General features: G+C 38.0%; 1 protein-coding gene across 2 annotated transcripts in view; it reads left to right on the forward strand.

Annotated features, from left to right (window-relative positions):
• The window catches only part of USP13 (ubiquitin specific peptidase 13), a 126,307-nt gene that overhangs the window by 87,860 nt on the left and 11,754 nt on the right, over positions 1–26,693 (forward strand). For both annotated transcript variants that reach the window (XM_031957707.1, XM_031957708.1), the window contains 9 exons: positions 8,019–8,144; positions 9,473–9,626; positions 10,144–10,318; positions 13,428–13,516; positions 16,200–16,322; positions 19,030–19,056; positions 21,844–21,987; positions 22,263–22,429; positions 25,305–25,467. In XM_031957707.1, the coding sequence (XP_031813567.1) occupies positions 8,019–8,144; positions 9,473–9,626; positions 10,144–10,318; positions 13,428–13,516; positions 16,200–16,322; positions 19,030–19,056; positions 21,844–21,987; positions 22,263–22,429; positions 25,305–25,467 (1,168 nt within the window). The remainder of the gene's footprint in view (positions 1–8,018; positions 8,145–9,472; positions 9,627–10,143; positions 10,319–13,427; positions 13,517–16,199; positions 16,323–19,029; positions 19,057–21,843; positions 21,988–22,262; positions 22,430–25,304; positions 25,468–26,693) is intronic.

Genomic DNA, 26,693 nt, shown 5'->3' on the forward strand with positions numbered 1-26,693 from the left:
ACAGAGAAGCTGATATCTAACTCATCTGAATTCAAAACCGGACCCATTATCTTTTCTCTTCTCAATTTTCTACAATTCCGGAAAGCATTACCTTTGTACCAGGCACACACACCTGTGACCTCAGCATTGTCTTGACCTCTGCTTTGCTTATCCCACGCATCTTTATCAAATCTTACTTCTGCTTTCACAACATCTCTCATCTGTGTCTTCCTAACTTCATTCAGAGAGCACTCACTATCTCATGTTCTCATCATCTCTTACCTGGACTCACACTTGGATAAGTCTCCCCTTCTTCTGCCTCACTCTACTGAGTGGAAATTAAGATACTGGGCTGATGGGGCTCATTACAAGTGGATATTGTGCAATCTCGATTGGGTCCTTATTGTAGCATGGCAAATGTTCTATTCCTTTCTAATCAACACATCAATCCTCTCTCCACAATGGCTGTTCCCAATCTTCTTGTCTCTTATGAAATCCATGTCCTCATAAGTCCTTCGTAGAGGTTTCACCCAGTGGGACACAGATTCTCCTGTGGGTCTTTTTGTAGTCTGGGGGCAAGATTTGTGTGAGATTCCAAGATGGAGATGGGAGATGGACCTGCTGCCCTGCAATGTTTCCTTTTCTTCTAAAACTATGTTCATATGGTTACCATCTGCCTTTGTGGAAGGCATACCAATGCAGTCACAGATCCTCCACTGTATTTGTCTTGGAAATGCTTTTTGTTACTGTAGAATATTCCTGGCTTTTAAGCACTATATTCATAGGTCCAGGCTTGATTTTACTCTGAAATTAGGACAGATTATGGAGCCCAAGATGCTCACATTTTGACATTTACTGTCACATTTACTGGTGATTATATTGATCATAAAGTATTGATGATTTTTTTGGATCAAACTCTCTTAGGTGAAATAGCACTTATACATAGATATGTTTCTCTATATGTATAAGAGGTGGTGTTTTGTAGTAGATAAAGCTGGGAAGACCTGGGTTGAAATCCTGACTCTAACAAATGTGAGTACATGAATGTACCAGGATGATCTGGCCAGGTCCCTGGACTTCTCAGGTCCATTTCTCCTCACTGCAGCTCTCAAAGACTGAGTTATTGGGAGAGGAGTTTTCTCACTGGGAGCTTATTTCATTGTCCTCCCTCCCCCAAGTTTCCTCTCATTGCATTCCATGTGTATGTGTCTTTCAGCTAGCAGAATGTTTTTTTAAATAGATCTGACTGTCTTTCTCTTTGGTCAGTGAGCTGCAGTGGCTCCCCATTACCTTTAGACTCACATGGATCATCAGCTATAGGTGATTCAATATCACAAGGATTTCTAAGTCATCAAAAATGCTCAGATACTCTGGTGGATCTGTGATTGTCCTTCTTTCTACCTTCCTACCTTTCTAAGCTTCTAGGGTACCTGGGGATAAGGTACAGAGGACAGATCGCAGGATATGGAGTCAGCAAGACCCGAGCTTGATTTGCTTTAAGCGTATTTTACTAGCTTTGTCACCTGGACAAATCCCTTAGTTTTTCTGTACCTCCATCTTCTCATCTATAAAATGGGGATTAATAATCGGGCTTATCTCTCAATGATAGCAATTATTATGGTTTTTGCAATATTTTACTTTTCTTCTACATTAACTTCCTTGTGTTTCCTCAAACTCAACACTGCCTTTTATCTTTGTGCCTTTGAAACTGCCCCTGTACTTCTGCTTCTTTCCTTCAAGACTCAACTCCATTGGCACCTGTTGCAGGAAAGCCTTGGAAGTCCCTCTCACATCTAGTGCCTTCCCCTCTCAGAGAGAGCACAAGACCTGGAGTCAAGAGGATCTGAATTCAAATCCTAGCTGTGTGACCCTGGGCAAGCCACTTAACCCCATTTGCCTCAGTTTCCTCATCTGTAAAATGAGCTAGAGAAGGAAATGCCAAACTACTGCATTATCTTTGCTCAGGAAACTCCAAAACTCCAAAAAGGGGTCATAAAAAGTCAGGAAATGCCAAACTACTGCATTATCTTTGCTCAGGAAACTCCAAAACTCCAAAAAGGGGTCATAAAAAGTCATATAGATATAGATATATACACACATATCTATGTCTTCTGTATATTATTTACATGTTGTTTCCTCCATCAGATTGTAAGCTCCTTGAGGGCAAGAACTGTTTTTTGCCTCTTTTTTATGCCCAGCATTTAGCACAACTCCTGGCACATAGTAGGTCCTTAATAAATGTTTATTGATTAGTTGATTGATGTATCCACCATTAGGATGTGAGATCTTGGAGGGCAAGGGTCTTTTTTTGGTATCCCCATTGCTTAGCACAATGCTTGACACATAGTAGTCTCTTAATAAATGCTAATTGATTTACTAATCTCTATCTAGCCCATAGTCAGTGCTTAGTGAATACTTGCTAACTGAGTGGCAAACTCATCTTTGCCTTTGTATCATAGTGTCTGGGCCAGTAGACTGGCACATAGCCAGAAATTTATCATGCTTCTTGATAGAGTGTTTCTGATGATGGGGAAGTACCTATACTAACTTAATCTTGGTTCTTTAAAACTATTGAAGTATGTTTGCATATATGTATTTCAACTTCATTCAGCAAACATTTTATAATGTATACTGTGTGCAGGGCAGATAAAAAGTCCAAGCAAAAGTTTAGCTTAACAGAAAGAAAAGCAAATATGGCCTGACCTCAGGAACCAGAACCAGGGACTTTTGATATTTACTGTTAGTTTGAATCCTTATCTTCCAAAAAGATTTCAAACATTCTCACTTCTATGGTTTATTGTCTCTTTAAAGACAATAGAAAATATTCATTTTTCATTTAATACTATTTCATTTTTTCCAATTACGTGTAAAGATAGTTTTCAATATTAATGTTTATAAGATTTTTAGTTTCAAAATTTTTTTTGTCTCTTGCTCCCTTCCCTCTCCCTTCTCTCTCTCTTCCCCAATGAAGTAAATAATCTGATACATATACAATCATTTTAAACATATTTCTATATTAGTCATGTTGTGAAAGAAAAATCAGAGCAAAAAGGAAAAGTAACAAGAAAGAAAAAAAAGAAAACCAAAAAAAGGTAAAAATAGTATGTTTTGATCCACATTCAAGCTCCATAGTTCTTTCTTTATGTGGTCAGCATTTTCCATTCCAAGTCTATTGAAATTGTTTTGGATCAATGTGTTGCTGAGAAGAGCTAAGTCTTTTAAAGTTGATCATCATACAATCTTGCTGTTACTGGAAAACTCAACTTTTAAAGTAAACGAGTAAATATTTGTTAGCTCTGAAAATGAAATTGCTCTACCTCCCTGGTGAAAAGAAGAGTTGAGCCTGGGGCTCTTTAGTCTGGTAGAACCCAGTTATGCATTGGGTACTCTCTGTGTTATGGTATTGACATGGCAGAAAGGTGTGTGCATATATATATATATATATATATATATATATATACATTGCTGTGTATTTTTTACAAGTGCACAGATTTGAAAAACATCATTAAGGGAAAGTAAGAAATTCTGAAGAAGAATGAAACAATAGAAAGAAAAAGTGAGGGGAGAGAGAGGACAGATAAAAAGGGAAGGGACCAACATTTGTAAATGCCTACTATATGACAGTGGATCTTAGGATGGATTTGGAAATAGGAGGTCATTGAATCCCTTATCTTGAAACTGAGACTCAGAGAGGATATGTAATGAAAGTAGGATTTAGACCCAGGTTTATCCTTACTCCAAGTCTAGTTATTTATCTGCTATTTTTTTGCAATGGTCTCCTTGTATTTCACATCTTCTAGATCTTTTAGTGAGAAAGATTAGAGCTCCAAGAAGAAACTTCCCAACAACATGAAAATGTTGAGTTACCCATCTCTTAGAAATCAGCTTATCTCCCAAGTTCATTCTTGACATTAGCATTAGTCTAGACCAGATCAAGGAAGAGTATATATTTGGACTTTGATGGGCACACTACAGTGTCATATTCCTGATAACCACTTTTAGCTTCAAGCTCTAGAAATGCAGAGAATCTCATTCCTTCAAGCTGAATTTCATCTGTAATGTAGTGAAGACATTCCTTGTAGGAAGGAGTAGCTTCCCCCACCTCCAAGTAGAATTCCTTGAAAGTCCTACCATTTACTAAAGCCATATTCGCTTATCGGGGACGTGAACCATTTAAATCAACATATTTAATCAAACCTCTGGATTGGCAACAGATCAGAATGCTACAGCACTGTTACTGGCGCTTGTGCAGGATGTGATCCAGAGCAGCAACTTTGCCTCTCATTCATTAATCAATACATTAATCCCAAATGAAAATGGGCAGTAACATGCTGTGTCTTTGTTTAGCGAGCCAGGCTGGAAAATTGCCTACGTAAACATTTGAGGGTGATTTTGGATGGTGCAGTCTGTTCTAATTTTAGATGAACTGTTTTGCAAGGGTTGATAAGCAAAGTAAGTACAGTATTCTATAAATATGACCAGTTCCTCAAATGCACGTTACTCTGTTTTAAGACTAGATAACTTATGCTTTTAATATGATGCCTGTTTTCTTAATTATAGATTTTCTCTCCCCAGAGAGAAAGCAATTTCCTAGAGGGCAGAACTACTCAGATTTTACTCTCTGTCCCCAGACATAGCATCCACTATAATGAGGCAGTGTTAACATGGTGGATTGTGCATTTGGATTGGAATTAGGAAGAACTGGGTTCTTACATTGTGCTCGGTAATAAGCCAAACACAAGAGAAACAAGGAAAGGTAAAAACATTCTGTACTCATAAGGAGGTTATGTTTTAATTGGGGAGATAGCTTATAGATAATAAGACATAGAATAAGATATATATCATATATAATATGTATGAACTATATATGTGCATATATATACACATATATACACATCTATATCTATATCTATACAGATAAGGTAAAGGAAGAGACAGAGACAGAGAAAGAGATGGAGACATACAGAGAGAGACAGAGACAGAGAGAGATAGAGACACATGCACACACACATAGAGACAAAGAGACAGAGAGAGGAGGAGGGAAGGGAAAATCTTAGAGGGGAAAATTCTAGCAACAGGGGCTATGGGGAAGCCTCCATTATTTGACAAAAACTGCTGGGAAAACTGGAAAACAGTATGGCAGATATTAGGTATAGATCAACATCTCATACCTTGTATCAGAATAAGGTCAAATTGGATACATGATTTACACATAAAAGGCAATACCATAAGCAGATTAAGAGAGCACTGAATAGTTTACCTGTTAGATTTATGAATAGGGGAAGAATTTAAGACCAAAGAAGATATAGAGAGGATTAAAAATATAAAATTATGTATTAAATTAAATTAAATTAAAATTTGCGCAAACAAAATCAATGCAACCAAAATTATAAGGAAAGTAGAAAACTAGGAAAAAATAGTAATCATTAAATCTATAGAAAAACTACCATAAGGCATATTGCTAGCCCAGGTCTGCATGAAGAAATGGTAAGAAGGCTTTAGGTTTGGGGGAGGAGTTCACACACAATTTTCTCAAAGTATCCAACTTCTAGTGAAAACCACAAAAGTGTGGAGTCTGAAGCCATGTACCAGAAGCAGAGAGAGAGAAGTTTGGGTCAAGGTCTAGCCAATGATACCTAGAGCCTATAATGATGTCACTGTCACCCCAACTAGGAATCTGGAGCCTGGGGATCTCAGACCTAGAGGGCAATGATGAGGGTACACTTTAAGTCAGATACATGCTCGGTGCTCTCTCTAGGTCTCCTCTTGGGTGCCTTGAAGGACACAGTACCTTAGATACTGTCCTGACCTCAGATAATACTGATCAGATCCAAAGAAGGCCTGATTCTTCCTTCTATTGATACACAGATATAGACTCTAATGTTTCAGGAAGTAAAACTCAAAAAGTGGATAGGAAAAACCCACCAATAATAGAGGAATGATGGATCAAGAATGACACTAGGATTTGTGAGATTTGGTACCTGAAGCTTTAACTATATTAAGAATATCAGGAAGAAGGGAATTTTGGGAGAAAGATAACATATTATCTCTTTGGATTTGTCAAGTATGGCCTAGGATATGTCCAATGGATATCTGATGGTGTGGGACTATGGTTAGAAGAGAACCTGGATTGGATGCATAGATCTGGGCATTATCTGTGTAGAAATGATCATTGAGCTGGTGAACTAATCAGGTGAGCTAAGAAAGAGGGAGAAGAACTGAGTCTGGCATGTTTGCTGCTTGATTGATCTTCTGATAACACAGAAAAATCAATGGCCCACAAATCCAGCTTATAAGTATAGAATATCTCAAGATGAGTTAAAAGAGGTCATTGATTCTGAAGATTAGTAAGGTCTTTAATCACTAAGACTAAGTTCCTATGATTGCACACAGCTTGTTTAAAAAATGTATACATAAGCTTCCCCCTACCCCGCCCAAGAAATCACACATATCATTCTAAAACAATGAACAGCTCTCAGCAAGGAAAAAAAAAACGAGCATGGTAGGAAAGGAAGCACTTCTCTGTGGGAGTGAAGGGAGGAGAGGATGGAGACATGGTGTGGGCATGGAAATGAATGTTAATTTGTTGACCTCAGACTCCAAAGTCAAACATCATGATTTCAAGCCAGCGGGATTTCCGCTGTAACTTTCTCCTGTTATATTGACCCTGTTCTGCAGGAATCTGATGGATTATGAATGAATATTACAGAATAGCTGAATTCTGTGCCCATTTTAGGGTAATGATAACCCCCTTAAGAGACACTTCCATATCACATTTTTGGAGAAATGATCTGGCCATACACTTCACATTTGAATAAAAAGGGTGATAACTATGTCCATGTCTTTTTCCCATTCAAAAGATAGGGGAGAAGTCCTCATCTCTGCTTGTTGCTTTAGTGAAGGCAGGAAGAAAGGCAGGCTGTAGTCTTGTATTCATTGTTAGATTTATAGTCAGGAAGACCGATCAAGTCCTGCTTCCCAGCACATGCTAGCTGTATGACTCTGTCCTGGTCATTTACAGTCCTTGTTCTTCAGTTTTTTCTGTGATAGTGATGGTGATAATACCTGTCTGTGGTTTCCTGTCTCATAGATTTGGTGAACTTTAAAAGCATTAATAAATCTAACAGTAAAATCTTGGTAATATTTAGGTACGGATACATGCAATCATACACGTACACATGCATACACATGATATTCAAATGCATATGTACATATATATTCAGGCACATATGTACACACCTAGATATATATATATCTATATACATATGTGTAGATGCCTATATGTGTCTCTGTCTCTCTGTCTCTCTCTGTCTCTCTCTCTCTAATATATAGTATGTGTGCATGTATGTATCTCCAGTGCTTGACTCAGTGCCTTGCCACATTTATTGGTTTGTTGTATGAATGAACGAATGAAGTATAACAAGGTCCCTCCCCTTTGCTCATTTAAGTCTAGTTTAGCAGAAAAAAAAATGGAAAAGTTAAATAAACATCAGAAAGTATGTTATGAATTTCAATTGAGGAGCTTAGATCAATCAATGGAGCAGTTCTTGCCCCTCCCATACCCCCAGTTTTTTTAATATTGTATTTTTCCCAATTGTATATAAAACCAATTTTTAACCTTTTTTTTTATAATTTTGAAATCTGATTTTTTTTCACTTTCTCCCTCCCCCATCATTGAGAAGGAAAGTAGTTTGATGAAGGTTATATATGTGCAATCATCCAAAGCATATTTTTATTTTAGTCATGTTGTGAAAGAAAACATATACACAAAAGACAAGAAAAATGAATAAAATATGTAAAATAAGACTAAAAATGAAGAAAAATAATAGTAAGCTTTGAATGGAGCAAAGCTGAGGGTGGCGAGCTCACTGAGGGGCAGGGTGGTGAGAATTGCCGAGGCAGGAACTGTTTGAGGAGGGAGATGGTCAGAAATCAGAAGCTGCAGATTCTTTCTTGTTTCTTGATAACTTGTCTCATTCAGAGATTGTAGGTTTTCCTGATGTCATTTGTCTGTCTCTGCAAACACTCTTACTCATCAGCCTCAGCAGAATGGGATCTCGCCATGCATGTTCAAGGCCTTTGTCAGCAAGAGCCATCCTGAATTCTCCTCCAACAGACAGCAGGATGCCCAGGAGTTTTTCTTGCACCTGGTAAATCTAGTGGAGGTAAGTATTCATTCTCTCTCTTTTAAAAAAAATTAAATTATAATATTTTTCAATTTAAGGGTTAATATTCTTATTCCAAAAACAGTGAGATGCTGAGTTTTGCCACATTTCTGCATAGTAAATGCTCAGCTTATTCTACTCTGGCTGCCCAATCCCCAAATTTTTGAAGCTTGACTTAAAATTCCCAGCTTCCCTGAGTTCCCCCATTTGACTAGCTGTGATTTTCTGATCTGCTTCTTTTCCATTTGTTCATATTAATTTATGTTATCTGATATTGTGGCCCAATTGAATATAAATTCCCCAAGGAACTGGAATATTGATTTTTGGTATTTGTATTCCCTAGTGTTCAGCACTGTGCCTAGCACATACTAGGTGCTTAAATACTTGTTGAATTGAAAGTAAAGAAAAATGGAATTGAATTAAAAGTGTTCCATTATTCCAACTAAACTATCTGCAATTTAAGAATCTTCCTATTTTCCTTCTCTTCCCCTCATAGGATAATAAAGAATCAAAGAAAAAACACCTACTATGTGTCAGGCACTATACTTAGATTTTGGGGATACAAGAAAAGGCAAAATCAGTCTTTGCCTTCAAGGAATATGTAATCTAATGGTGTGTGTGTGTGTGTGTGTGTGTGTGTGTGTGTGTGTAAGATTAACATGCAAATAATTTTGTACAAAGAAGATATATACAGGGTAAACTGGAGATAATCTTAGAGGAAAGGCAGTAACATTAACATTTTCTCCTCCTCCTCCTCCTCCTCCTCCTCTTCCTCCTCCTCCTCCTCCTCCTCTTCCTCCTCCTCCTCTTCTTCCTTCTCTTCCTGTTCTTCTTCCTCTTCTTCCTTCTCCTCCTCCTTTCCTTTTTCCTCCTCCTCCTCCTCTTCCTCCTCCTCCTCCTCGTCCTCGTCCTCCTCGTCCTCCTCCTTCTCCTTCTCCTTCTTCTTTTTCTTGTTCTTCTTGTTCTTTTTCCTTCTTCCTTCTTCCTTGTTCTTCTTCTTTGTTATTAATTCAAGGAAGTCAGGAAAGCCTGAAGTCTGAGAGGTGAGCAGGGAGAAAATTTTGGGCGAGGCGTACAGCCAGTGAAAATGTCTGGAATCAGCAGATGGAGTGTCTTGTTTGAGGAGACCAGTGTCCCAGGACTGTAGAATTCTGTGGAGAGGAGTGAGATATAAAAAGATTGCAAAGGTAGAAAGAGGCCAGATTATGAATTTGAGCTTAGTTTGTCCTGACTCCGAGCTCAGCTTTCTATCCCCTGTGCTACTGTTGCCTCTATTATTAGTCTGCTGATAATCTGAATGCATGAACTTGATCTAATCCAACCCCCAGAGGAACCGAATTGGCTCTGAAAATCCCAGTGATGTTTTCCGGTTTGTGGTGGAAGAACGGATTCAGTGCTGTCAGTCCAGGAAAGTCCGCTATACTGAGAGGGTTGACTATTTGATGCAATTGCCAGTGGCCATGGAGGCGGCAACCAACAAGGGTAAGGCAGAAAGACCAGCCCGGGTGTTCATACACACACACACACACACCTGGAACAGAGATCATTTACTTGCGTCCTTGGAAGAGAAGACTCTAAAATCTACTATGTGGAGGCCTTTCAGGAAGGCTCCTAAATATAGAAAGATAAATTAAAAATTAGTGCTTAGCCTGAGTGCTTGTAATTCTTAATTATGTGTGATTTCTTAGGGAGAAAACATATATACACTTTTAAAACATGCTGTGTGCAAAACTTATTTTTAACAACTCTGTTTGGGAGTTCATTAATTATAGCTCAGACAAATGCAACATATCAGCTGATAAATCTGATGGTCCCATAGCATTTGTTATGTCCCACTTGGTGCATTTGCCCCCTTAATTTGTGCAGGAAAATCCCCCAAATCTCAATATACTTTTGCCTCATGATCCTAAAAGTAATTAGGATTCTGAATGAAGGGTCTCATGCCCTGTGGAAATGAACAATGGCCACTTCCAAGATTGCTCATTCCTTCCCCACTCAGATGAGCTTATTGCCTACGAGTTGACAAGGAGAGAAGCAGAGACATGCAGGAGACCACTCCCAGAACTGGTCCGGGCCAGGATTCCTTTTAGCGCCTGCCTTCAAGCCTTCTCTGAACCGGATAATGTGGAAGATTTCTGGAGCAGCGCCCTACAAGCAAAATCTGCTGGTGTGAAGTAAGTGTAGGGGATGTGTGTGTGTCGGGGGGGGCGGGGTAGAGTGGTAACTTGATAGGGAAAAAACATATCCCTATTTTCACTAATCTTGAAGTGAAATTTGGCACCCCCTTCAGTTACTTAAAAACATTGTTTGAAAAGTATATAGGCTTTCCTGGGCTGACCAATCCAGTTTGTTCACACAAACAAAAGAGGTTAAGAAATCTTGGTTTAGAGGCACAAGCCTTGTTACCTTGTAAATTGCTTTAAAAGGAATTATAATCTCCCCTAAGCATAAAGGACATTTTTCAGATCCATAACAGTTAAAGGTAACTGAATAGTTTTTGATGATAAATTCAAGCACACTTCTGTTATAAAGAAAATGGCCCAGAGAACCAGGAAATTTTTATGAAGTTTTTTTGAAATGTAGTGAACATCACTTGGGGAAACTAGAGAAGGAAATTGGTCAAAGAGAATAGCCTATAATTATATCCTATATTTGGCATATTGATGGAATAGGAGAAGGAGAAAGCTGCCCTTTTTTAAATCTTAAAAGCCATGGAAGTTCACAGCATATCCAATAAAGAGGAGAGACTCTCTTTTCTATGTGACCTTCTTCCATAGACCTTTTAAAAAAATCTTAAATATATATTAGAGGACAATTTCTGTAATTTGGAAATGGGAAGTGTTTATATCTTTATGCATATATACATATATTTAGGGACTAAAAGCCATTAATTTAATAGACAGAGGTAGAAAATTGGGAGTGTTGATATGCTGTTTGTATGTTTTTAAGCCAATGGCTATTAGTTTTCTCATCTTCATTGTTCATTCATTCATGCCTTTGTCCAACACCAGTTTACCAAGCTCCTACTCCAGGGGTCCTCAAACTACGGCCCGCGGGCCAGATGTGGCAGCTGAGGACAATTATCCCCCTCACCCAGGGCTATGAAATTTCTTTATTTAAAGATCCACAAAACAAAGTTTTTGTTTTTACTATAGTCTGGCCCTCGAACAGTCTGAGGGACAGTGAACTGGCCCCCTATTTAAAAAGTCTGAGGACCCCTGCACTCTATATGGTACACTACACCAGGCATAGAGAGGAGGGTTAAAGGGGGAATAATTTATTACATTTTTTTTCGTTCCATCCGTGTATGCAGATTGAAAATCCTTCCCTCTGCCTCAAGTGAGTCATCTGAGAGAGTTTTGGTGCTACTTATTGTTCTTTACTTAGTGAGCCTGACTCTAGTGATAAATATTTTCACGTTTGGGTGGCTGAGTCCTAGGACCACACACCTAGTTCGCTGATCATTGGGCCCAAAGCCAAAGTCTTCCATTTGCTAGCATCTGTTGAATCTTGCGTTCTGTAAGCACGGACCTTACCAGGTTGGGATCCCTTCCACAGTCAGGGAGACGTGGGAACAAGCCTTTGATAGAAACCCTCTACCAAATCAAGTGCTTCAATCCTGAGATATGATGTCTTTATCACAATGTCTAAAAGCACTAGATTTCCATTTGTTCATTATCTCATTCTGAACTCAGTCTTCTGCAAGCCAAACTGTATGCTCAAGAGATAAATAAACCCTTTGTAATTCCCATTGCGAACATAAGGTAGGTGGTCAAGGTTAATGACACTCAACTTTGTGAGTTCAAATCCGCCTCCAGACCCTTACTGGCTGTGTGATCCTGAGCAAGTCACATAACCCTATTTGTCTCAGTTTCCTCATCTGTAAAATGAGCGAGAGAAGGAAATGGCAAAGCACTCCAATATCTCTGTTAAGAAAACTCCAAAATGGGGTCATGAAGAATGGGACATGACTGAAATGACTGAACAACAACATATACAGGCAGTCAAGTTAAGGTTTACTGTGTAGATACTATTAGAGATGCTAATCAGGTTTTGATTAGCCTGATAGCAAAATCAAGTCTTTTCAAGTCAGATGTAGGAAACTAGGAACTTGGGATACTTGACTGAGTCATCTCTTTGCATTTCAGTTTCTTTTTTTCTGACATGGGGACAACATCTATAGAAACCTATCACAGGATTGCTCTCAGAGAAGTGTTATTTAAACTTTGAAATTTAAAAAAGTGTGAACAATATAAAGTAGACATATTTTGTAAAAATATTTCCAAAAATATCATAAATTTATTTCATAAATAACAAAATAAGAAAAGCAATTTAAATATTAATACCTTCTACCTCTTAATTTTATTTTAATAAATCTAATTAATTTTATTTTGATTAATCTGATTGCCAATTAAATTGAACAAAAAATTAATAATTATAATACATTTGTAATATATAATTTATTTGAATTAATTATAATCCATATATTTTAATATATAATTTATATTATTTATTATCTATATATTGTGATTTATAACATAATACATTTGTCCTATAATCATCACCTTTAAAAAATTAAAATTATTTAAATTAATTAAAATGAATGATTTTATTTAATAACAATTTTATTTAAAATAATAAATGTTTTATAAATAAAAATAGATTTAAGTAAAGTAGACGTATTATATAAAGTAGATGTGGGGACTGGATTGGGACTAGATATGTTCAGGGTCAGCGTGAGGCTGTCTTGATTCCAAGGACAGCGTTCTGTCTGCTGCTCAACCTTGCTTTTCACCTTGGGAATGACAGTACATGTTGAAAATACCTGATGACACATAAATGCTACAACAGCTAGAATGTCAGTTCATAGAGGGCAGGGACAGTTTTCCTTTTGACTTTTGGTTTTCCTACCAATATTGCCCAACACATAGTAGGTGCATAGAAAGGCTTGTGAATTGATTTAATACTCTTTTTTTTTAAAAATCTGAAAGCATCAATCTTAGGGGACATCATCTTTAGGTTGATCAGGACATAGCCTGGAAACTTGTGTCAGAGGCAGACAGATAATAGTGTTGGTATGTGACTGTGTGTGTGTGTGTGTGTGTGTGTGTGTGTGTGTGTGTGTATCACCTTTTCCTTCTCATGGATGGATGTAAATGGTTCAGGTCAGGCACTGGTCCTGTTGGTCATAGATCCCAATAAGTAATGGCAGCTTCAGAAGGTTGTGCTGCTCATGATTCTTGTTGCTTTATGTCACTGATTTAATTCATTTGTGTTTCCCAGAACGTCCCGCTTTGCCTCATTCCCTGAGTACTTGGTAGTGCAGATAAAGAAATTCACATTTGGTCTTGACTGGGTTCCCAAAAAGTTTGGTAAGTATTTTTTTTTTGCATGCTTTTATTTGAAATTTTAGTTTTGAAGCATGGTATGTGAAGGAGCCTGAGTAGTTTGGGTGGGAGATGTATTCTTTAAGTTATATTTTCCTTCTTCCCTTTTTAAGGAGGGAGGGAAGGAAGGAGGGAGGGGGAGGAAAAGAGAGAGAGACAGAGAGAGAGAGAAGAAGAAGGAGGAGGAGGAGGAGGAGGAGAAAAGAAGAAGAAGAGAAGAAGGTGAAGAAGAAAGGGAAGGAGAGAGGAAGGGAGTGAAAAGGGGAAGAGAGGGAAAGAGAGACAGAGAGCGAGAGAGAGAAAAGAAGAAAGAGGAAGAGGAGGAGGAAGAGGAGAAAAGAAGGACAAGAAGAAGAAAGAAGAAGAAAAGGAGAAAAGAAGGAGAAGAAAAAAGGGAAAGAGAGAAAGGGAGAGAGAGAGAGAGAGAGAGAGAGAGAGAGAGAAGAGAAGAGAAGAGAAGAGAAGAGAAGAGGAGAGGAGAGGAGAGGAGAGGAGAGGAGAGGAGAGTGTACCTGGGCATGCACATGAAATGAATGTTAAACATTTGCTGCAAGAGTTTGGCTCTATTAACTGTTTTGTGGAATGATTTGTCTGAGAAGTAGAAAAAAAGGAAGCCCCAATATGAAACAGAAGCTAAATTTTTTGGTCTTTATTCTTCACTGCCCTTGACTTTCACCAAGAGGGAAATTAGCCTTGTTTCCACTGTGTCTCTTGGGCTTCTGTGTTTATCTGCGTGTCCATGTCCTCCCCTGCTCCGTAGAATTATAAGGAAGGCCTGGGTTTAGATCTTGGCTCAGACACTTCGTAGCTGTGTAACCCTGGACAAGTAATCTCTCTTCCCTATGCCACAGTTTCTTCATCTGGAAACTGAAGGAGAAGGGCTCAGTTGCCTTCAAGGTCCCTTCCAGATGTCCACCTCTGGTTCTACTGAGTCAATTCTGTGACCTCCTGAGTTTATGATTTGGAATGTATCAGGCACCAAATCCAGGTCTTTTTTTCGTTTTCCTTTTCTTCATTTTCGAGCAAGCACAGGACTGGCGGGCATTTTAGACATTTGGCCATAGGGTTTTGTTTTTTCTTAAAGCTGCCTTCGCTTCTCTTAGTACTAAGAATTGAGAGCTACATTTAGGCATTTGCTTAAATGTCAGTCTTCAACATCCCACCTGACTTTGTCCTGGCCAATGCCATTTTGTGATCCTTTCGATCATGCTATATTCCAATCAAATCCCACCAGAACACCATTAAACTCAGGGCTAGTTACTATGAGATGCAAATTACTCTGATTGTTCCCATGGTTTTTATGTTTCCATGTAACATGGTTTCACCTCGTGTCTTTTTTTCTTCTGTAGCCAATAATCAAGATTAAGCAGGATACATTTATATTTATTTCATGAGTCTGTGGTTTTATTTCTGGCATTATTCAATCAATTCAGGTTAGCACCTTTCGGTGGTCTCTTGGAATCTCTCTGGAAAAACTCCTGATCTTCTGGTGAATGGTGCTTGGGCTGGTCTCCAAATTGGCTTGGAACAGAAGCAATGGTCTCACTAGACCCACCCTTGACACCTGTTTGCCCTGTGCCAGGGTTAATTCCATACTACATGTGGAAGACATGAGTAGAGAGAGGGCACATCTCTATTTCTAGGGTTTGTGTTTTGGTTTTGCTTACCTAAAAGTTCAGTGTTGCTCTAAAATTTAAAGCCAAGTATTTTTCACACTATAACTTAATAGGTTAAATAGTGAGAAACAGTGGGTCATAGTTGAGAGGACCAGTCCAGAAAGGTCTGGATTTGCTTTCTGCCTTAGACACATACTAAATGGGTGAGTGGGGAAGTTGTTGAGGGTTCTAAGGCTCTTTCTAAGGACATAGATTATGGGTAGATTAATTGTTGCTCTGAACTGGTGGAAGGTATATTTCTGCACTGGAAGTTCCCCACATTGATGAAATCACAGAGCCATTGAGAACAATATGATTCAGTGGAAAGAGTTCTGGCTATGGAAGAAAAGGCCGTGGGTTTAAATCTCATTGCTACATGTTCCTGGTGTAACTATTAAATCACAGAATTTGAGACTTGGAAGGGACCTCATGATTATTTTAGTCAAACTCACAAGCATAAGGAATCATGGATCTTCTCTAAACTTCGATTTTCTCATCTTTAAAATGAAAAAAAAAATAAAATGAAAGGATTGAACTAGAGGACTCCAAAGATCCATTTGAATGCCATATCTATGATTCTATGCTCTTCCTTCTTCCTGCCTTGGAGAAAAAAAGTGAAAGAACAATTACCAGTGGTCTGGAAAATTGATATGTTTGTGTTAACCCCAGCAATAACAACTGATTTGAGAACTTTGAAAACTGGAATCATATTTGCAAGATATCACATCTAAAAGATAAGACCTTTGGTGGTGATGGGAAGCCATGAACATGAACCCTGCCCCAGAAACTTTCTAGCTGTGGGATTCTGAATAGGTCACTTAACTTTATGTTCCTTAGGTTCTGTTAAATATTGGTGGTGACTAACCTCTAAGGTCTCTTCTAGCTTTGAATATTTAAGCCTATAAGCTACAACTGGTTAATATGTATGCTGAATTAGGGTTGTTCACGTGGCACTAGGAGTGCATGAAGACTCTGGGGAAATCCCTAAATGAATGGCACTTCTTCTTTTGTAGATGTTTCCATCGATATGCCAGACCTCCTTGACATCAATCATCTCAGAGCCACAGGGTTACAGCCTGGAGAGGAAGAGCTTCCAGACATCGCCCCCCCAATAGTCATTCCTGATGACCCCAAAGGTACTTCCCATGACCAGGAACATGTTCTCTCCCCTTCCTCTTTCCTTCAATCAGATGCTTCCAGCTCTCTGAAACTTTGCTATAGGACAGGATCATGATTTGCACATACAGGAAACATACAGGATAGGGAAGGGAAGGGAAGATGCAGATGTGATGAGTGGATGAGATGAGTTGATAGTAATGGGATTGGCTAAAAATAAAATAGTCTTTTAGTGGATGTGGTGGAGTAGGTCTATAACACTTGCTATGGGAGGAGGCTGAAGCTGGTGGATTACTTGAGCTTGGGATGCTTGAGCTATAGTCAGGTTAAACCAATCAGATATTGTAACTAAGATCCACATTATTATGTTTGGGATAGTATGTGTGAGTGTGTATGTGTAATTGGAATGTTGAATGGCTGCTATAGTCTATGGCTAGTCTCAAAAATAAGCAACAAACAGAATCATCCCTTTCATCATTTTTTATAATACAATAGTATTTTATTACATTCATATACCAGAATTTGCTCAGCTATTGCTCAATTGATGGGAGGCTCCTTAGTTTTCAGTTCCTTGCTGTCACAAAAAATAGTTATTATAAATATTTATGTATGTTTAGGAAGTTTTCCTTTTATAAAAAAATCTCTTTTTGCTATCAGCTAAGTATCAATGGGTCAAAGGATATACACAGTTTAATAATTTTTTGGTTTCAGTTCCAAATGGACTGTTTCAACCCCTCCATCAATCATGTACCAGTATCCCTGTTTTTTTCTATAAACATTACAACATTAGTTATTTTTCTTTCTTTCCCCCCAATAGGATGGAGGTGAGGTAGACCTTAGAATTACTTTCATTTTACATTTTTCTTATTGTTAGTAATATGGAACATTTTTCACATGACTTAGATTTCTTAAAAATCAAACATCAATATTATGCAATTGGATATTTGTGACTTTCTGAAGAATTTAAGTTAAAAATCATCAAAAACTAAATGAGAGATACATTGTTATTCATGACCGGGTAAAAATGTTGAGGTTGGGAAGGGGGACTCCAAAAGTTTGGGGTCCCAGACTGGTGTCGTGAGGTATCTCAAAAGAATTTGTAGGCTTGAATCCATCTCCTACTCAAGGGGCAAAGTGGGCTTGAATTGTAAGGGAATTCACCAGGAAACAGAAGCAGGGAGACACATTTATCCAGCTTTTTAGCATCAATATGCTAATTCTATGGCTCATAGGTAGGAAGGAATTTGGTTCTCATTGACCAGATTGTCAGTCAGACTATTGTCTCAGGAGTTTGATCTGTGGGAGTTATCTGAATAAGAAGTGATCAGAATCAGACAGATTGGGTGTGGGAGTTTCCTAAGGCAGAAAATTTAGAATCACTGACTTATTGCCAGGACAGAAACCTCCCTAAAATCAGGGGAACACAAAATCATATTATGTCAGTAACACCTTGAAAATAAGAATCCTAGATTTTTTTTTACGGCATTCTTTATGCAGTAAAGATTTATTTATATAGTTCTTCCAATGTTATTAACTTTCAGACTCTCTTTTTTTATCTCCTAAGAATTCCAAGTGTGAAATGCAAAAAGAAAGCAGTTTAGATTTACAAATAAACACAAACTTAAGATAAAGAATTCTACAAGTTCATATACATATACATATGTATGCACATATATGAAAAACACGCACAGATATATAAAATTTGTTATTGTTTAGTCATTTTCTTTGTGGGGTTTTCTTCACAAAGATAGAAGAATGATTTGCCTTTTTCTTTTTTTACATTTTACATCTCATTTTACAGATGAGGAAACTGAGCTGAATAGGGCGAAGTGACTTGCCCAAGCTCACACAGCTAGTAAGTGTTTGAGGCCAGATTTGAATTCTGGAAGATGAGGTTTCTTGACTCCAAGCCTGCTTTATCTGCTGTGTTACCTATTCAGGATCCTTCACAGGCTATTCCTGCTGACAATCATGTTTCAATTTATAGTATTATAATCTAGAGCAGAAGTCATCTCTCCCTCCCCATTCCTTTATTTTAAGGATGGGGAAGATGAGATCCAAAGAGGGGGTGGATATAAGATTATAGGAACATAGATCAAAAACTGTTTGATTTAACATTACAGAGAAGAAAACTGAAGTCAACAAAGGGGAAGGGGCCTGCTTAAGATCATATAGGTATTAGATAGTGGGGTTAGGATATAAACTGTAATTCTAACACACTTAGAATATCTTGATTTTTAAAAAGTTAAATTGTTTGGTTCAAGTTAAGTAATAAGCAGGGCAGGATCCAATTGGTTTTGATTGTATGGCAACTACAATCATCACAGGAATTACAGAAGGGAGAAATCAATACAGGTTTTATGTCCCTGCTGACTGTCTCTCTGGTGCTTATAGCAGAGACCTTGGTTCATAATGATGCAGCATACTTAGAAACACTTAAAAGAGAGAAATCCTGAGTTCATTAGCCTGTTCCTCTGAATACCATGTTTGATCTGGTCTAAGTGCCCTAAACCAATTATTCTCACTCATTACCATAATGCCTGTATGTATTACCATGAGGATTTTATTGTTGTTGTTTGTATAGAATTGTGGAGAGCTGTGTGGAAGCTGAAGGGCCTGAGCATTTTAATAAGGAATGTTTTGATATTGACCTTTTTTTTCCTTCCCTGTATGCATGATGGTATGATTCGGTCTCATTTTCTCCTCCCCTCCCCTCTTAAATTTCAGATCGATTGATGAACCATTATATGGAACGTAAGTATCTCATTTTTTTCTCTCCATAGTGCTTAAAGCTTTGGCTTTTGAGACTTATTTCCCTGAATTAGTTGTTAATGGAATATCTTAGCACTCATACATACTTTTCTCCTTTGGGGAATTTTGTATTGACGCCTCACTGGTATGTTGGGTGAGCTGCTAATGACTAATCAGTGGTACTGGAGTAGAATATAAGTAGCTTGAGAGGAAGATTGTTTCATATTTTGTCTTTATATCCCCAGGACCTGGCATAGAGAAGGTACTTACTGATGTTTGTTGAATTGACTTGAACATTTAACAATGCTTTTAATAATATAAAACCATTCTAGTTTCACATGACACAAGATCTTGTCTCTATTGTCTCATCAATATGGTTACTCACCCTGGGATATGCTGGAGCCAGCTCTTATTGGCTCATGAGGACCAATTTCCATGAACATTTACACTTCAGAAATCAGCAAATGCTATAAAATCCAGGCCTTGATTTATTGTTTTGTTGATTGGTTAGAGTAGACTTAAGAAAGTTTTGGGGAAAAAAAGGCAATTTAAGTTAAAAGGGCAACCCGGTACATATATTTAAAAGCTGACCTTTGGACATTTACCAATACACCCTTACTCCTTCTGATGGTATAGATAGCAAACTGTTCATGTCAGCTTATAAGCATTTATTAAATATTTACTATATGACAGGTACTGCTAAACCCTGGAAATACAAAGAGCGAGCAAAAATAGTCCTGCTTTCAAGAAATTTACATTTAATGCTCATCCTGTGAACTCATCTATGAATTCTCCACATGGGACCAATTGATCATTTCCTGTATAACAATAACAATTTTTAAAAAAATCTACAAACATTCACTAAACACTGTACATATATATACATATACATATATATATATATATATATATATATATATATATATATATATACTATTATGCAGGGGAAGATACAGAGTTTAGATGATATACAGACCTTACCCTCATGGACTCTGAAGGTTAATACTGGAATAGACAATCAAGTAGTTGATAGAATATTTGCTTTTCTATACAAGGACAGCAGACTTTTTTTGGCGCTAAATCTAATTACTGTTGGACAAGGCGTATCTCCCAGTTACAAGATTCCTTCTTTGTTGAAGGAAAAGTCCATGTTCTACAGGTCTAAGAAAGAGAGTTTCTGTTGAGTCAGTCTCTTTGGTACAACAAAAATTCTGGATCCCTCTCTCCCAACTTGTTATAACTTATTTCCGCATTTCCCCTCCCTGGCCATTTTGATTGCTATACATTTATTGCTTTCTCTGTTCCGTACGGCACCTGCAATATTGGGGAAGTCATACTGCTTGCCTACTTATGTAAAATGTTGTGATTTCTAAATGAAAAGGTTTCTACCAATTCTAAATCTCCTTCTTCCCTCAACCTTCAGGAGCAGGCTAATTTCTTCTAAAAGCCTGAACATAAATAGGTTAAACAGACCTGGGGCTTCTGGCCATGGAGGCCCTCATGTCTTCTCTGAATTCAATTCAATAGTAAGGAACACTTACTAGAAACTAGAGTTTTTCCCCATGAGAAACTAAAACTCATGAAGGTCTATACTTTCTCTGCAACTTCCAGGTTTAGAGTTTTCTCAAGGTTGAGCGCCTGGAATTACACAGCCGTAGGTATCATAGGTTGCATTTGAACCCCAAACTTCCTGACTTTGAGATTCTCTCCACAAAGCCATGCAGCTTCTATAGTTTTACCTGATTCATTCATATTTTGAAATATATTGATTTCACTTTTAATATTTCTTAATCTATTTCACTTTTTTTTTGTTCTCTTCCTTGCATGAGCTAATGCTCTTGGGTATTCTAAAAAAGAAATACTTTAATTAGTCAAAGCATTTATGGTTAATTAGGAAGAGGAGCTGTTATTCACACTGTAGTAAGGACTGTTTTTTCCTCCCCCTCCAAAGCCACCCTGTGGTGTATAATTGTATGAACTATTTTCATTGCTGATTTAAAAGGCTCCATGTTTACCTCTTGCCGTCAGTTGAACATATGAACTACATAAGAAATTGGTCACCCAGGACCAAATTGTTGCATTATTTATTTCAGCCCCTTTCTTCTCTTTAAGATTAAAAAAAAACTCCATTTTTAAGCAGACACCACTAGGAGCCCATTTTATAGACCAAGGAGCAAAGGCTTTTAATGTTTCCATGTTTGGAAGCAGTTAAAAAATTTTTTTTTAAAAATATTTTGCTCAAGAGAGGTTTTTGAACTGGATGGAATGCAAGTCTTGGAGTCATTAAGGCAACCTGTTTGAGTCTGACCTCACATAATTATGAGCTGTGTGTGGGACCCTGGTCAAACCACGTCACATCTCTGAGTCTCAGTTTCTTCTGTTACAAGTGTACAAGGACAGCACCTATTTTATAGGGTTGTTGTAAGGGACCTAAGGAGTTCACAATATGTGAATTAGGGATTATTTCATTTTTTTGGTATTTGTATTCCTATTGTCTTGTGGGATGCCTGGAATGTAGTAGGTACCTAATAAATTTCTATTGATTGATCAGTGTAAAGTACTCTACGAATATGAGCAATTTTTGTTGTGATTCATAGAATTTCCACAATTCCCCTTTTCACATAATTGGTCTAGATGAGACCTCAATAGTTAAAGTGTGCAGATTTTAAGAATTGTCTTTTGATGGTATATGGTGAGGGAGTAGAACATGAAGAAGAAGAGATGCAAAGGGGGAGTGACAAATGGGAACAATTCACTCTTCAGGCTGGAATATCATGTTTTATTTTGCAGCACCAGACATTGATGAGTCCTCTGTGATGCAGCTGGCAGAGATGGGTTTCCCTCTGGAGGCATGTCGGAAAGCTGTGTACTATACTGGAAACATGGGACCTGAGGTGGCTTTCAACTGGATCATTGGCCATATGGAAGAGCCTGGTAGGTAATTTTTAAATCGTGAATAATAACACTGAAGCTCATTATTGTGAAGTCTATTGCAAATGTAGTCATTTTTTCAAAGTGGGAGTGGTTTTCCAGTGACTGATACCATTTCCTTTCCCTGTATTCTGTTAGAGTTTATCCAAAAATACCGTTGTGGTTTGAAATAGGTGAGCTTAACTTAGGTAGTCCAAAAGAACAATATGTTCTGTGCTTTACCTTTGATTCCTAATGTACCATCAAGGAAAAGGCTTGAGTGTGCTCTTCTACCATAGATTTTGCCGAACCATTATCTCTGCCTGGTTTTGGAGGAAGTGCTACTATGGGGGCCACTGCTTTTGGTGCTATTGGATTGGATAACCAGCCTCCAGAAGAAATTGTAGCCATCATCACCTCCATGGGTTTCCAGAGAACTCAGGCCGTTCAGGCCCTAAAGGCCACGGTGAGTAGATGTTTCCCTTTAGGGTGACTTGTTGCTCCCTTAGCAGCATTTGAAATTTAAAAAAATCTAAGAATAATATTCAATAATTCCAAGTTTCCTATAAAAATTCCTTTCCTATTTTTCTGTATTCTTCAATTTAGGGAATTCCAGAGGGAAATCTATACTCATGAACCTAATAGTATTATAAATGTGGAGAATGTAACCCAAGAGGTAGAAGGAATCCAAATCTTCTCCATGTCAGTTAGCATTTATTAGGTATAACTATAAACAAGGGACTGTATTTGACACTAAAGGATTCGGAAACAAAAATAAAAATCTCTGTCCTCAAGAAGCTTCCATTTGCCTTTCTCTTGTGTGATAATGGAAAAAGTAATTGCTCATTTCTGAGATTTGTTGGGAATCACACAATTTAAATAAATATTGACTTTGGAATATCTCATATTTTAGAATTATTTTCCACCAAATAAATACTTATTGATTTTCTGGTTATTAAGGGAATAGAATAAAGATCCTCTTTTCTATGGTCTCCCAGTAGCTGCATTTGAAGAACTTATGTCAAAGGAATTTTATCCACTTCATTTAAGGTTTTGGCTTTATTCCTTACGATAACTGGGTGTGAAGATCTACCTAAGGAATAAGGATTTACTTTCAGGTTCCCAGCAATTTCAAAGTTCCATCTTCAAGCATTTTAAAAGATGTTCCATGAAAGAAGACACCAACTGGCTTAAATGTGTAGGAAAACCTTGAGTGGGTCTGTGAGATTTCAAGCCAGAACCAAGAGCAATGAGGTAGAATGTTGCAAAGAAGCATATTTGATCTTGTGACCAGAAAAAACTTTCTAACAATTGGGAACTGTCCAGCAGTAGTATGGGCCACCTCAGGAGTAGAGTTCCTCTTATGTGGAGGCCGGATGATCACTTGTTGGGTTTGTTAGAGTGGGGATTCCTTTTTGGGTATGGGTTTGACCATGTAATACAGAGGTCCTCTTTATCGCTATAGTTCCATGATACTTAGTGACTTTCTATTGCACATATAGTCTATCTCTAAACTATGATCCAATGATCATAATTTGTCCAACTGGTTGCCTAGATTTGCTTCCAAGTTGAAGGTGGATCTTAGCTGGGTCACAGGAAAGCAATTGAAGTTCACAATTTCCTTCCTTTTCATTAATAGTAGGAAGAAGAGGAGAAGGAGGACTAGGAGGAGTTATAGTAGTAATAGTTGTTATTGTAGGGGTAATACTAGTTTTAGTAGTGGTAGTACTAGTTGTTGTAGTGGGTAGCACTAGTAGTTATGGTAGTAATTATTGTTTAATGAATTGTTTAATGAATCTAGAGTCAAGAAGATTTGAGTCCAAATTCAGTCTTTGGCATATATCTGTGTGATTTTGGGAAAGTCACTTCACTTCCTATTTGCTTCAGCTTCTTCAGCTCTAAAATAGAAATATTAATAGCACTTAACTTCTAGGGTTATTTTGAAAGTCAAATAAGATAATATTTGAAAAATACTTAGTATAGTATCTGACACTTAATAGGTGCTATAGAAATGGTAGCTATTGCTATTGTTACTATTATTCCTGGATTTAAATCCCTGCTCAGAAACTTGATAGCTGTGAGAGCTTGGGCAATTCTCCCAACTGCTGTCTGCCTCAGTTTCCTCTACTGTAAAAGCGGAAAAACAATACCAGCTGTTTCCCAAGGTTGTGGGGAGGATAATAGGAGAGAATATTTCTAAAGCACTTAGCACAGTGCATGTCTATCTACATAGTAGGTACTTAATACATGGTTGTTTTCTTCTTACCTTCCCTTCCTTCTTTCAGTTGCTCCCTTTACATTGAGGAACAAATATAAACTCATTTGTTTGGTATTTAGAGCAATTCAGTCTGGAATCAAAACTATCTTTTTAGGCTTATGACACATTGTTTAGCATCACGCACGCTATATTCTTGTTAAACAGACCTTGCTGTGTCATGCCATATCTGTGCCTTTTCACCGACTGTCTCCCATGCTTGAAATTCTCACCCTCTTTGCCCGTCTTTTAAGATTCCTTCAAATCTCAGGTAAAGTGCTCCTTCTTCGTGAAGCTTTCCTGATCTTTCCCAGGTTCTAGTGACCTCTCCTCTCCCCTGTCCACCCTGATCAATCACCTTGTATTTATTTTGTATATATCCAGAGATGTCCATGTTGTTACTCCTGATAGAATGGAAGCTCCCTGAGGGCAAGGACTGTTTAATTTTTGTCTTTATATGCCCAGTTCCTGCCACATAATAACTATTTAATAAATGCTGATTGCTTTCTTGGTACCCTGATTATGGAATTCCCCTGAGTGGTGATGGGTGGGTGGTATGGGAGATTGAAAGAAGGTGAAGTCATCACTTCAATAAGAAGCATTCTGCTCAGTTACCCAAGGATGAATGATGAATGATGGAGGAAGAGATACTTAAATACATAGATGGGGCTTACCATCTGTTCCAGCTTAGGGGATCTTTAAGGTCCATTGAATGTGACTGTTGGTCTGATTTTACAAAGGGATGTATTTAGGTTAATGCTGTTGTTTTATAAGGTATTCATTACTCTGTTGTCAGTATTAGCATATATAGTACTGAATCAAGAATGATGTGGTCATTGCAAAACTGCCATGTTGCTAGGACTCATTTAGCCCAGAATCTAATAATAGCTTTTCCTCAGGAGACTCTCAAGTGCCTCTTGAACATTCATTCATTCTGTCCATGGAATCCAAGTTATTTCTTGAAAGCACTTAATGCTGAGGAGTCCAACCCTTTCACCCTCTATTGGTCATCTTCTCTTTAAAACTCATGCCTGAAGGTTCAAAGGAGTGGCAGACATTACAGCAATATTTCTCTATCTTTCAATAGAACAACAACTTGGAGCGGGCCCTGGATTGGATCTTCAGTCACCCTGAATTGGAAGAGGATAATGAATTCATTGCCCACATGATGGAGATGGAGAACAATGCAAATGCTAACATTATTTCAGAGTCCAAGCCAGATGGTCCCAGAGTGAAAGATGGATCAGGAAGTAAGTTGTCTCCTCAAACATGTCAAAGACTGGAAGAGGAGAACTAGCATATTGGATGACAGGGTCGAAGTTCCCCTCCTCCCCCACCAATCCAGATGGGCTAATAAGGTGACATTGTAAGGGGTAAATGTAAAGTTTTACAATTGTGTTCAAGAAATCAACTTCCTGAGTATGAGATTGGAGAGGTATGGTTAGACAGCTATTTTTGTATAGAAGATCTGAGGTATTTAGTAGATTGCAAGCTTAACAACTGCAAGCAGTTGTATGAAAAAGTAATCAGAAAAGCTAATATGACTCTGGACACTAGCAAAGCCATTCCTAAAGAGGAGAGGTCTCAGGGAATGATCTATTCCTTTTCCTTCTTTTCTTCCCTCTTTCCTTTTCCTTCCCTTCTTCCTTCCTTCCTTCCTTCCTTCCTTCCTTCCTTCCTTCCTTCCTTCCTTCCTTCCTTCCTTCCTTTCTCCCTTCCTTTTTTCCTTCCTTCCTTCCTGCTTTCCCTCCTGCCTTCCTTCCCTCCTGCCTTCTTCCTTCCTGCCTTTCTGCCTTCTTGCCTTCTTTTCTTTCCTTCCTTCCTTCCTTCCTTCCTTCCTTCCTTCCTTCCTTCCTTCCTTCCTTCCTGCCTTCCTGCCTTCCTGCCTTCCTGCCTTCCTGCCTTCCTGCCTTCCTTCCTGCTTTCCTTCTTTCCCTTTGACCTCCTGCCCCTATTTCTTCTTTTCTTCCTTTTTAATCTTCCTTCCTTCTTTTCCCCTCCTTCCTTCCTCACCACTTCCCCTTAAGTTAGGGTGGGGCATGAAATGCCTTCAAATAACTTAGAAGCTGTCATGTAGAAGAAGCATTAGACTTGTTTTGTTTGTCTCCAGAAGATAAAACCAGGAGCAAATGAGTGATGTTACAAAGAAGCAAATTGTGTCTTGTCAGGAAAAGTTTTGTAATTTCAGCTCCTCCCTGATGGAATGTGGTTGCTCCCAAAAGACCTTCCTTACTCTACTGACTTTGGGACGTAGAGTTCATTTACCTTCGCCATGCTCTAAACAACTTTTAAAGAGCATAATACATTGGCCTATATTTCTTGTTTTGACATGTAGATAAATATATACTTTTTATCTGTAGACACAAAATAATCATTTGAATAATATAAGTGGAAATTAATGAAATCCAAAGTAGTTACATACAGTTTGGGAGGGGCAGCATTAGCAATTGGGAAATGGGGAATCAGAAAAAAAAAA

Source organism: Sarcophilus harrisii, chromosome 3, assembly GCF_902635505.1.
Source record: "Sarcophilus harrisii chromosome 3, mSarHar1.11, whole genome shotgun sequence".
In the NCBI taxonomy this organism is placed as follows: Eukaryota; Metazoa; Chordata; class Mammalia; order Dasyuromorphia; family Dasyuridae; genus Sarcophilus; species Sarcophilus harrisii.